Here is a 12,537-nt window from a genome sequence, read left to right on the forward strand (position 1 = left end):
CTCGGATCGCGATGAATTCAGTTCATCGGTGCACTCGTCTATAGACGAGTGCACCGATGAACTGAATTCATCGCGGTCCGACAATTTTGACACTAGAGCGGGGTCGGTTCCAATCAGAAGTGAAAGATTTCCAATCAGAATTGAACAATTCTTATTGGGAACGACCCCGCTGTAGTGTCAAAATTCTCGGACCGCGATGAATTCAGTTCATTGGTGCACTCGTCTATTCTGATTGGGAACGACCCCGCTGTAGTGTCAAAATTCTCGGACCGCAATGAATTCAGTTCATCGGTGCACTCGCGGACCGATTGAATTCTGGCCCGTGTGCATTGGCGCAAGGATCGGTTCGGAACAAACAACAGTCTGCCAGAAATGCCAAAACAGAAGTCTTGGCCGGAGCCAAGCAGAAAATGAAAGAAATTGATCGAATCTATCGGACTATTTATACCTCGTCAAATATAATATCCGTGTGAAATTAAGCGAAGTTTGAATCAATATCCCAAAAATGACCACAATCAACGATCTTCCGAACGAGGTAAGCTACATCTTCTCGGATGTTTGTAACCGTGTTTCTGACCGTTCCTTGTCTTCAGATCCTTCTCATGATTTTCCAGCAGGTTGAGGATAAGAAAAAATTCACCCGTACCTGCAAGCGCTGGAATGAGTTGATTGCTAACTTCCTGTATCTGAGTATCGATCTCTCTAGCGAGGGATGCATCCGGAAATTTATGAACATCACTTTCACCCGCAGCTATCGGCAGCTGCACATCTACGGGGTGATGTTGGTGCGGTCGGACTTTAACTGGACGGACAGTTCACGGCAGCTGGAAAGTGCGCATGCTAAGCGAGTTCGCTATGGAACTGATCCGTACGTGTTGTTGCGCAAGTGCCTGCAAGTGGTCCGTCAATATGAAGGGATGTTGGAGTATATGAATTTGACCTTTGGGCCGTTTATGGACAAAAGCTTGCTGGCATTCTTGCCCCGGAGCGATGGGCCCAGTTCGTTGGAGACTTTGATGATCCGTTTTACTAGTTGGCACATAATGAAGTCTGAGGATTGGATCGTTGATCGAATGGAGTTTATTTCCGAAGAGGGATTAAAGGAAATTTCAGAGATGCCAAACCTCACAAGTCTCACGTTTAGCGACAACCGCTCAAAAGGTGATCGAACTGCCCGACGAAAGTTCTTTGACGCAATCGCCCGGAAGGCGAAAGCAATAACAGAGATATCTCTGTCATGTGGCTATTACGCTTGTTTTTCGGATTACCGAATTATTCGTAGTTTTTCAACGCAGTTACAGGTATTGTCCTGTACCGTTTGGCCCATATTTGTGAAAGATTTCTTACAACTTGCGTTTCCGGAAGTAAAAACCCTCTCCCTAAACTTCACACCCTGCACAACAACGCCAGACCCGGGCCGGTTCTTCGAAAACGCTAAATCACTTGTCCGTCTAACCGTTACCAATATCGACGATGATGAGTTCTTCCGGCAAGGTGTCTATCGTAGCGCTGCTACCGTCGAGTGGTTGACCATCACTGGTACCCAAGAAATACCCATGGACGGGCTACATGGCTTGATCGGTTTGAGGGAATTGGAACTGTGTGCGTATATCGAATCCGATGTGCAAAATGCGGTGCCTTGCTCTCCGTCCTTGGAGAAGCTGGCAATTGATCGATGCACCAGCGGTTTTTTGTTCTACTGCGTTTTGGCGGAAAGTGTTCCTTACATTACGGAACTTTACATCACCGAAGATGAGGCGTTGAATGATGAGTGCCTACGGGTAAGTTTGTCATTTCTTTTTTTTTTTTCTTTTTGAGGATTTAATCGATGTGTAAATATGGGACTAAAATGCGATCATATGCATTGTACTTAAGCCTCAATTTTTATTCTTTCAGGTAATATGCACCACAATGCCCAACTTACGGGGGTTGAAGCTCAATGTACAGCTATTCTTGGAATATCCGGTTACTGATGTGGGTTTGCGTTACATCGGAAATCTACGCCAACTGGAATACCTCTCATTGGACTGCTTTGATAGTGCGCATTTGCTTATGGAGCGAAGCCATTTGATTGGTTTTGATTGGGCGCCATTGCTTTGGGCATCGGAAATCCACCTAAATGGATTTCTTATGGTACACTTACTGTTTCATCTTTTTTAAAACTTTCCTTCTACATATTCAAAATTACTATTCTCAGATTGATGTGTCAAACATATTGGATTTTCTGTTGAATCCCAACTTGCGGAGCTTGAGCTTGGAGCGGTGCGGCAGGAGTGCCAGTATGATAGAAACTGTGAGGAAGATCAAGCAGCTGATGGACGTTTCACGACCACTGCCACGTATTGCGGCGATCTGGTGATGTGGTAAGTTGGTAAATTAAGGCTCAAGCATCCGTCATCATTTTTCGGAAAATAAAAAGCAGTTTTCTCGCTGTAAATCAAAACAAGGACCATGAAAATATATTCACTGCATTCTATTCCTCATGTGGAGTACAGTGAATATATTTTCATAGCAAAAACTTTTGTTTTGAACGAAAAAACTGCTTTCAAATATTTGATGATGACGATGATTTCAATGACGAATTGTTCAACGTTAAAGCAACTAACGCCATTGCATCCTCCAACAAACACCAAAAGAACAATGTTATTTCATATTATATCAGCTGATGAGCCGTATAGTAGAACTATATTCATATGCCATACAAATAGATGACTTTTTTTTTAAATTATCAACATACATTTTGAATATATGATTTCAACAAGTTACAGTATTAATACCCTTTTTTTATTTCATTTTTCGTTACCATTTTGCAGCATTTGGTGCGGCAATGAGAGCGCAAGTCAGTCCAAAGCCGAGGAGGGGGTATCCATAAAGTACGTCACGCTTCAAGGGAGGAGGGTTGCCCCTCGTAGAGATTTTGAAAAATATATTGATTTTTCTATTTTATACGAAAGAGCACCTTTTTCTGAGCCACTATGATTTTTTTCAGATTTTTAGAACCTTATTTTGGTAGGGTATGTGTTCCATCAGTAATCTCACGCTCCCATATTCATCCTATTCGAAAACAAGCGATTACGGCACCGATTGATTCCGTTCTTTTTGTTTTCATGGGTGCTCATTTCTAACAAAAAAATACAAAAATAAGAAACAAAACAAACAGCGTTTCATTCCTTTGTTTTCCATAGAATGAAAATGCGAGCCACATGCTTAATAAGGGAACCAATACCCTACCTAAAATCAATTTCAAAGAGATTTTTTGAAATCACCTTCTGACAGCTGGGCAACTGTTTGACAGCTCCGCCCAGTACAAACTGTGACGAGGGGTGATACGACAAATTGCTCCCATACAAACTTCAAATTGATTTTTAAATAGGTTCCCGGGCCTCAAAATTCATGAAAATTTGGATTTCAGCTCAATTTGACATGCAGATTCAGAATATCGAATTTTCTCAACATCGTTAAAGAAGCAAATTGCCTTATTTCTAAGAATAATATTATCTAAAAAGAAGGAACATTGTTGGGTTTTTGAATGCCGAAAGGAAAACAATGATACTTTTTTTCCTTCTTCATTAAAAATATTTTTGAGTTGTAATAAGAATGGTTGCCATTAAAACTGCTTATATGTTCACTTTTTCTACTCCATAGTATTGGAATAATGATAAAAGCCCTTCTGATACCGCATGAATGAAGGGCTCTCTCTCTCTCTTCTTGGCGTAACGTCCTCATTGGGACAAAGCCTGCTTCTCAGCTAGTGTTCTATGAGCACTTCCACAGTTTTTAACTGAGAGCTTCCTCTGCCAATGACCATTTTGCATGCGTATATCGTGTGGCAGGCACGAAGATACTCTATGCCCAAGGAAGCCAAGGAAATTTCCTTTACGAAAAGATCCTGGACCGACCGGGAATCGAACCCGTCACCCTCAGCATGAAGGGCCTTTGAAGCGAATAATTAGGAACAGCCATTGGGATGGATCCCTCCAACCATTTACGCCGAAGAACGTGGTCAATTGAGTCTTTCCGAGTAGTTTTCGACAGAATAATCTTTGTAATATAAACCGGTCATAAATAAACTGGTCCATTAACATCTTATACACTGAACAACATCAGTAAAAACCCGATTTAATCCACCTATGGTGAACAGAACCCTTCTTACACTTATTAAAATTATTGTTGTATTATTTGTATTTAACATATTTATTTTGTCTAATTGACCAAAAGTTCTAGAAAATATTGTGGATTTGGCATCTAGTGGATTGATTTCCAAAATAGCATCATGGACCAAGGACTAAACTACCAGAAATGCCAGAATTCTCCTAGAATCTTGTATGGAATGTTTATGAATAGTTTACATATTCTGGAAAATTGTATCTTTTGTTAACTGCCAAAAGATCTTGAATCGATTAACAAAAGAGTAAGAAAATCAGCGAGATACACTTTGTCTAATATCTCTTGATCAGTCGATTAAATTAGCTCCGTAGTACTTGGTATTCATGGTTATGGTGTAGAAAGGACAAAAATGATATATCTACTAAGTTAATCAGTTTTGGCATTAGCTAGTTATTTTGGCTGTCCGGTTCTTGCATTTTTTCCCAAAATATAAATTCAAAGCTTCCATTTAACATCTTGTTAGTTTTCATAGAATTCCTGTGTACAGTCAACTTTCGGTCGTTGGGCTACGTTTAGGTGGGCTACGTTTTAAGTGGGCGCCCGTTAGGTGGGCTATAGCCCAGTTAAAACGAAGTCAAACGTCACTTTTTGACGTGAAGCACGATTTGTCAAGGTTGGTAGCCCTGAATCTCTATTGTTAAAGATTATTTGACAGCTCAAAACTCAGCCCACCTAGTGAAAGTCTTTCACTAACTGGGCTAAGAGCTTAGTGCAACGAGCGAAAGTTGACTTTATTTGAAATTTGTTATTTATAATTTTGTTGAAAACAATAACCTGCTAGTATACACTTTGTGTGAGGTCAGCATTATTTATTGAAAATAATTTCCCATAGACTGGTCAGACACTCATGCAAGATAACAAGTGAATATAATAATAAAAAAAGATTTTATTGAAATACTCTTCGTAAGATATCTCAGTAATCAAATGTCGAATCGAAATAAAATTTCAGGGCGTTTTACAGGGATATTGTAGCTTTCATTTGGTGCTTAGAGAACCCAAATCGGTTGGCAGACGGCTGAGATATATATTATGGTACCCTTGGTCAAAAATCTCTCAAAAAGTTAACCTACACTCAGTAGCAAAAAAAAAAAGCCGAGCTGAATTTTTCTCCCAAAATCCGTCATGTTCAATCTGCTGCAACTTTGGCAATTATCAATATTTTTGGCTGAAAATTTTACCACTTCATCATCAATATATTGATCATGTATGGACAAAATTTCAAATTGATATAAATTATATATTTTGAGTTATAAAAATTTGTATGAAAAATCCATTTTTGGACATATTTTTTTCAAAAATCCGTATTTCAGTGAAAAATTTAAGTAGCTTCATAAAAATTTCACTGCAGCGTCTGTAAATATAGGAAATGTTGTGGTCAAAATTTTAAATGTTTTCATTCATCGGTTTGGGCCACAGAAATCGTGAAAGTTGAAGTACCAATATGGGTGCCTACAGTTTTCACTCCATATTGACCATGCTGAATCACCGGTGCAGAAAAAAAGCCGAGGTCAATTCGTGCCATTAATGTTTAGATCTAAGTTTTAACAAACAATCCATCTTGTATGACATATTTTTATAAATTTTTGTGTGGGCTGCTAGTTATCTATGACATTCTACACGAAACACATAGTGCGTTACGCGTTACACGTAATGCGTTACAAATATATGTACTTATGTTAGTGAATATACAAGTAGATTGTAAAATTTACAAATTTTGGCAACTGTAAAAACATTATAAGCAAATAAATTGAGGGGTATAATTTAGAGCCACAAAGAATGATATAGTAAGGCATGTAACGTCACATGTTTGCTTATGATAATGTTTGTAAACAAGGAATATTAGCATACGCGCCAACTTGTGACGTAGTTGGGGGGGCGAGGCCTCTCAAAACCAATCAAATATGGAAAATACCAACGCAGTTCAGCTTATTTAGGCATATTCTAGTGAAAACTAGTGCATTAAGCTGAAAAAACTTGAATGTTGTCCAATTTTTGAAAGCTTCGCCCCCCCAACTACGTCACAAGTTGGCGCCTATGAATATTAGTATTAAAGCGAAGATACAATGAAGCAACGCCCCGAACCTCGAGAGCACAAACCCCAAGAATCAAATGACAGGCTGCGCGAACAGTCGATCGACTGGCCACCACCAGTGAATAACCAATCGAGCAAACCCTCCAGCACAAACCGCCATCAGCTCTCCTGACCTGCGCCCAACAAATCCGAGGCACAGCCCAGCCATAGCTTCATATTAAAACCAAAAATCTAGATTGCAGAGTACAATACTTCCCAAGTAACCACGCAGCTCGGGCCGCAAATCACGCACAACACGTCACAAATAAAACAAACACTATGTACCCCGCCCGTACAACCGAAACCGATCTAGGGTAGAGAAGGGTCTCTTTCCACTCCAACCCGTACTCAACTGCACCCACAGGGTAGCGCACCCCACACACACTGCACTCATGCATCCATCACGACCCGAGCCGCACGGTCAATTGCCTTACTTTGTTACATACATATACCGTATAAGAAATAGATATTTGCGCGTAAAACACTATAATGTTAAAATCCTTGCCTATACATACCATTAAGATAAACATTGTACTGTATGTGTATTGAACTATACTTTTTAGCAGAGTATATTAAGCTTTTCTGGGGAATGGATTTCTGGGAAATAGTTTTCTGGTGAATGTTATAGAATCGAGAAAGTATTATGAAGACGAGGAGCAATGAATAGAAGATGAATACCAACGTGGTTTAGCAGAGATTAAAGAGGCTCACTGAAAAGCCGTTCCTGCAATCAGGTTAGAGTTTTCTATCCAAAAGGAAGAAGTTAATAGGCAGTTTGGTGGTGAAAAGGCTAGTGACGACTCAATATGCAATTCTATTTCAACTACTACTGGTCCTAGCAAACCACCCGCATAGAGAAATACAGTTTGTCTTAATCTCCAAACAGTAAATTTCTTGTATCTGTTGTTGTTAATGTATAACAAATTGTTGCTATTATGTCAAAGATTGTGAGGTTCTACGCATTCAACTATAAATCACAGTCTATGCAATCCATACCAATAGGACAGATCGGTGAAGTACTAGATTTGTAGTAATGAGCTGAATTTTAGTATGGTGAGAAGGTCAATTCTCCGTTTCTGCAATGAAATGGTGCAAAAAGCGTGGGTATTATGATTCCTTGCCTAATTTGATGCTGTTTGAGCAAAACTTTGGGCAACAATGTTGTTGTTTTCTCCATTTCTTGCAACATAAACAACATAGTTATCCAAAGTTTTGCTCAAACAGCATCAAATTAGGCAAGGAATCATAATACCCACGCTTTTTGCACCATTTCATTGCAGAAACGGAGAATTGACCTTCTCACCATACTAAAATTCAGCTCATTACTACAAATCTAGTACTACACCGAACGTGCCCCATTGGTGACATTATATTATACTGTGCAGATGTTGAATATTGTGGAGATGGAAACTGGCAAATAATGGTGGCAATATTTAATCACCATATGTCAAACTGTTTGTGCTTGTTTTGTGCAACACACTGACACACATGCGTTAAAACTGTAAGTTACTAATGTTGAACAATATAACAAACAGTTGCACGCATTAGTATTTGTGAATCAATGAAAGTCGGCTGAAGGCTGCAAACTTTCAAAACAAAGGGAAAAAATTGAGAGCTGAAAAATGTAAAAAATGAAAATTTGTTCTGAAAACGTTTGGTAAATATCTGCCGCAAGTAATCGCTGCATTGGACCAGCAGTAGTTAACGTGTTGGTAGCGGTAAGTATTTCATTCAATGGAAAAAAGATTCGTTCACCAAACTAAAAACTTACAGTAAATCATTTCTCTTCATAGATGGAAACGGTTTTCACCAGGAGGCGTTTATAGTCGTCCTCATTGGGGGCCTACAGCTGGTCGTGGTACCTATACGGCATCACTCCGGTGACCAACTTCCCTTTCATTTGGAACTTCTGCCGTCTGTATCGCGTATCATGCGGACGGTTCAGCAACGAGCCATGAGGGCATCAGTGAGAAATCTACTTGGGAATTTAGCTATTAGCAGGAAAATTTTGGTTTTACTACGGTTGAACAGTGAAGCCTGCTGACACCGGGTATGCAACGAACTACGGCGGAGTTGGAGAAGCAGAACGACACATTTTATATAGGCACACGATTATTAATAATAAATATCATTGTTTTATTAATTATTATTTAATTTGTTCCTTATTTACGGTATTCTGGTACAAATACAAATGAACAGTACATACTATATGAGCACTAATCCGTATACAGTTATTCTACTATGGAGAACTATAAGTCACTAGTTTTACATACATTACAAGTGTTTCTTTCAAATTAATGGTTAAACTGTTCTCTAACCATTTGCTATGCTATGAATTGTTTGAAAAACTGGATAGTATATTGACCATATGCTTTACTGTTTTGCGAAAAATTTGTTCGAGAAAATGAGCGATTTTTTATTGTAACCTATCTTAATCGCCTATTCCACATACTGTTATTTGGAGGATTACCATTTGTCAAACTGGCAAATCTGTACATGGAATGGTTATCTTACTGTTAGCTCGGGTAGTCTGAGAAACGGTTAATTAACAATAGCTAATAGTCATCAACAGTATAAGAAACGCTGCATTAACAGTTCGTGATTATGCGGGCACTCACCCAAATAACCTCAGAGTACAATACACAGCTCTAGGATTTATTGAATATTATCGATACACACTACAGTGACTAGAGGTTGCACCAACTGAACTAGCACGACTAGCACTGACTAACGGACAGCACTACAGCACACATAATACCTAGTGAAGAATTTTCCACTTGACGAAAAGTTTTCTAAGAGGAGCAAGCATCGAACACACACATCGAGGATTGCAAAACGCCTGGACGACCAAAAATGTAATTCTTTAACATCTTGTGTACAGCAGCCTAGAAAAAATGATATTCGCAAAACCCGAAACTATCAACATCCAAAGTAGTTTACTCTAGCCAAGGATATTTGATATTTGTAAAATGAACCTTACGGCGATGACATAGTGCCGCTTCAAAGTGAGAGTGAGAGTGCGCGTCCATAGGATTTCCGTGGATTTGCTATTATTGATATTCTTCTTTGCGGCTTCGCACACGCGCACTCCCACGCGTAACTATAACGGCGCCCTTATGCATTTTGACGTTTCCACCCTGAACAAATGTTGCTCCAGTTTTGAATACTTACCGAGGCCGAGTGCTGTGATATCAACATCTATGATTAACAAGGAACTCGTGCTTAGGTACTTATATTAAACCATAAAGTTATATTTTCTTTCCCTTCGATGGAATAAACAGCTCCCACCGGAGTGAAAAACCCGGAACCAGGGCCCCACAAAGCACAACAGCGACCAGAATAAGGATCTGACCCGCTTGCTTACTTCTTGACGGCCTGTCCGACCTTGGCCTTCTTGGTACCGCGCACCTTCTTCATACGGTTCTTGCGTTCCTTGCGCTGCTTGCGGGTCATCTTCTTCTTCTCGTACAGTCCGTGACGGCCCAGCCGGTGCTTGGGTTCGAACTTCTTGGCAAAGTCCAGGGTGTCGTAGATCAACGCAAAGCCGGTCGACTTGCCACCGCCAAAGTTGGTCCGGAATCCGAACACGAACACCACATCGGGGGTGGTCTTGTACATGGCCGCCAGCTTGTCACGGATTTCCTTCTTGGGGACCGAAGCCAGACCCGGATGCAGGACATCGCAGATCATCTGTTTACGGCACAGCAGACGGTTGGTCATGAACCGGCGGGTACGGATTGTAGCGGTCGACATTTTGGCGCACCTAAAACCAGAGAAAACAATAACAATTAATCTCCAGCTGATGCAAGTACATCCTTCCGCAATCCAAGTCCGATTTAACGCCGGAAAAACAATGAACCACACGAAACATTCACTTGTAAACAAATCCGATTTGACACTGTGGAGCAGCAGCAGGAAGCCATAACCTCACTCTTCCTGTTCGCAATCGGCCTCGGGAAAGTGAATGTTTCCAGATCCATTTTCCGGATTATCCCGTTAATTCCACACTCAAATCATAACTTCTCATTAGCCCGACACTTGGATCTATCCATTGCACATAATTAAACCACGAATTCGAACGAAAAACTACCTTTTTTAACAGACTGAAGGTAAAACCTCAACACGTCTTAGCGAACGCACTTTAGCGAAAAGAAAGATCCTTCGGGGAAGGCATGTTAGCTCGATGACAGTTCTTTCGCGCCGGAATGTTGGCAGCTTTGCGTGTTGACAACTGACGGTTGCGTGCGTTTGATTGCATCTGGAAAGTTTTTCAGGAGGGGTGTCATTCAGGTTCGATAACACCGCAGTTTACAGCGCATAACGAAATTCAAATGAGCCGTTTGAATGGACGTCGAAATCCGAGTCGAAATCAATAGTTTTATGAACTTATCCACGATGACATCACACGCCAACTGACAGCATGTTATTTTTATTAATATTATTATTATATTTTATTAAAGACACTTTACCAAATGGACTTATCCAAGGTCCTCTTTTTCCTCTGGATTGCTTCTTCTTTTCTTCTCCAACTGCGGGCACTGTTTACAAAAAATAACACCTAGGCTAGGCCCTAGGATCTAGCGAGAGCAAATCTGTGTTCGGAATGTTGTTTAGAATTCTTCACAGTTCCTCAGATTTTCTCCCATTTATTGCGAGGTATGCACTTCAAACGGAATCGCTCAAGTAATTTTCGTTCAGTGCATTATTTTTCCGTGAGAAATTTAACACAGCAAGCCCCATTTGATTTAACGTTTCGTTTCAGCTCCGTACTAGGATCCGGAATAAAGCGACGCTTTATTATTTCTTGAGCGATTCCTTGCCTGAATTTTCCACGCATCGAGATAGGCCAAGAAATTTCTTGCGATCCCGATCACCCATATACCAAAGTGTGACCTGGTACCAATGTCAAACTGTAGAGTGTTGCATGTGCTGAATGAAAATTGCTGTTTTGGGGATGTCTTTCAACAAGCTTCGTCGATCATTGATAACCTGAGTAATTCAGAATATCTCAGAGTTGCTCTCGTTTGCACAGTGTCTTGCCCCTAGGGGCAGGACAGATCAAACGAGAGCAAATCTGTGTTCGAGGTGTTGCTCAGAATTCCTCACAGTTCCTCAGAATTTCTCTTTTTTATGCCAAAGTGTGATCTGGCATCAATGTCAAACTGCAAAGTGTTTCATGTGCTGAATGAATATTGCAGTTTTGGGGATGTCTTTCGACAAATTTCGTCGATCATTGCTAAAAAGAGTTACAGTCGGAACCCGCTCGTTGAGCCACAACTTCCACCCAACCAACGAATTCGATTCGCTAGTTGGGTGAAGTGACAGCGGCACAAGGGGCGTACGCATGGTTTTTTTTTTAATCATGTTTAGGTTGGAAGTAAAAAGTAATTTTTTTTTTCAATTTGTTTTACATTTAGAGCAAAACTAATAGGGTATCGCGCTACTTGGGCGGTGGTTTTCTTCGTCTGTTATTTTCGTCTGTTTTCCACTGTAACTCGGTCTATTTTGAACCGATTGACTTGAAATTTTGTACACGGGTAGATACTATACCTATCTCACCGCATTCCAAGAATTGTGTCAATTGGTTCAAGATTGACTGAGTTATAGTGGAAAACAGACGAATATAGAAGCCACCGCCCAAGTAGCGCGATTCCCTACGTTTTGCAAGATACATATATGGCCTAGGGGCAAGACACTGTGCAAACGAGTGCAACTCTGAGAATAGGCTCCTAAAGTCCTATCGGGATTCTTGTTTTAAACCACAATATATGGTTCAAGAGTACATATTTACTCAATTTTTAACGTTTTTATTAACCGTAGTTGAAAATATATAATTTTTATTTTTTTAGCCTTTTGTCTCGTCCCTAGCTTATAACACATACTTTGAGTGATTTTTTTCACCGTGTATGTCAGATAGGAACATTTTTGAAATCCCAGTGCGAAAAATGTCGAGCTCAGTCACACAAGGTTGACCTGTCAAAGTAGAACTATTTACCATTTTACTTATTTCAAATTTTCTCATTATTCCTTTGTTTTTCAAGTTCGAGTAAAGTACAATTCCGATTAGAATACCATGCTTGATAGTATTGTTCAATATAAGCGAGATTTCGTCTTTAATTTTAGGACCCTATTTCTGAGTAACTCTTTTTAGCAATGATCGACGAAATTTGTCGAAAGACATCCCCAAAACTGCAATTTTCATTCAGCACATGCAACACTTTGCAGTTTGACATTGATGCCAGATCACACTTTGGCATAAAAAAGAGAAATTCTGAGGAACTGTGAGGAATTCTGAGCAA

The 12,537-nt window shown here is 40.0% G+C and overlaps 2 protein-coding genes across 3 annotated transcripts; one reads left to right on the plus strand and one right to left on the minus strand.

Moving 5' to 3' along the window:
- The first annotated feature begins 260 nt into the window (after positions 1-260).
- On the plus strand, positions 261-2,374 carry LOC109413834 (uncharacterized). Of its 2 annotated transcripts, XM_029860898.2 has the most exons (4): positions 261-535; positions 594-1,781; positions 1,897-2,133; positions 2,198-2,374. In XM_029860898.2, exons 1-4 carry the CDS (start codon positions 506-508, stop codon positions 2,357-2,359), a joined length of 1,617 nt encoding a protein of 538 aa, XP_029716758.2. In that variant the 5' UTR covers positions 261-505; the 3' UTR covers positions 2,360-2,374. The 2 variants fall into 2 exon arrangements, with proteins under 2 accessions (XP_029716758.2, XP_062704939.1); XM_062848955.1 differs by having other exon boundaries at positions 261-1,781.
- A 7,091-nt stretch (positions 2,375-9,465) lies between these two features.
- Positions 9,466-10,479, minus strand: LOC109407944 (small ribosomal subunit protein eS24-like). Its single transcript, XM_019681141.3, has 2 exons — positions 10,329-10,479; positions 9,466-10,001 (listed from the first exon to the last, which is right to left on the minus strand). The coding sequence occupies exon 2, from the start codon at positions 9,989-9,991 to the stop codon at positions 9,599-9,601; it is 393 nt and encodes a 130-aa protein (XP_019536686.1). The 5' UTR covers positions 9,992-10,001; positions 10,329-10,479; the 3' UTR covers positions 9,466-9,598.
- Between the last annotated feature and the right edge of the window lie 2,058 nt (positions 10,480-12,537).

Source organism: Aedes albopictus, chromosome 2 (genome assembly GCF_035046485.1).
Source record: "Aedes albopictus strain Foshan chromosome 2, AalbF5, whole genome shotgun sequence".
Taxonomy (NCBI): Eukaryota; Metazoa; Arthropoda; class Insecta; order Diptera; family Culicidae; genus Aedes; species Aedes albopictus.

Coding starts and splice junctions, on each gene's coding strand:
- LOC109413834 (XM_062848955.1), top strand. CDS start 555: ATGTTTGTAACCGTGTTTCTGACCGTTCCTTGTCTTCAGATCCTTCTC. Junction 1,782..1,896: donor TGAATGATGAGTGCCTACGG/GTAAGTTTGTCA, acceptor TTATTCTTTCAG/GTAATATGCACCACAATGCC. Junction 2,134..2,197: donor ACCTAAATGGATTTCTTATG/GTACACTTACTG, acceptor TACTATTCTCAG/ATTGATGTGTCAAACATATT.
- LOC109407944 (XM_019681141.3), bottom strand. CDS start 9,991: ATGTCGACCGCTACAATCCGTACCCGCCGGTTCATGACCAACCGTCTG.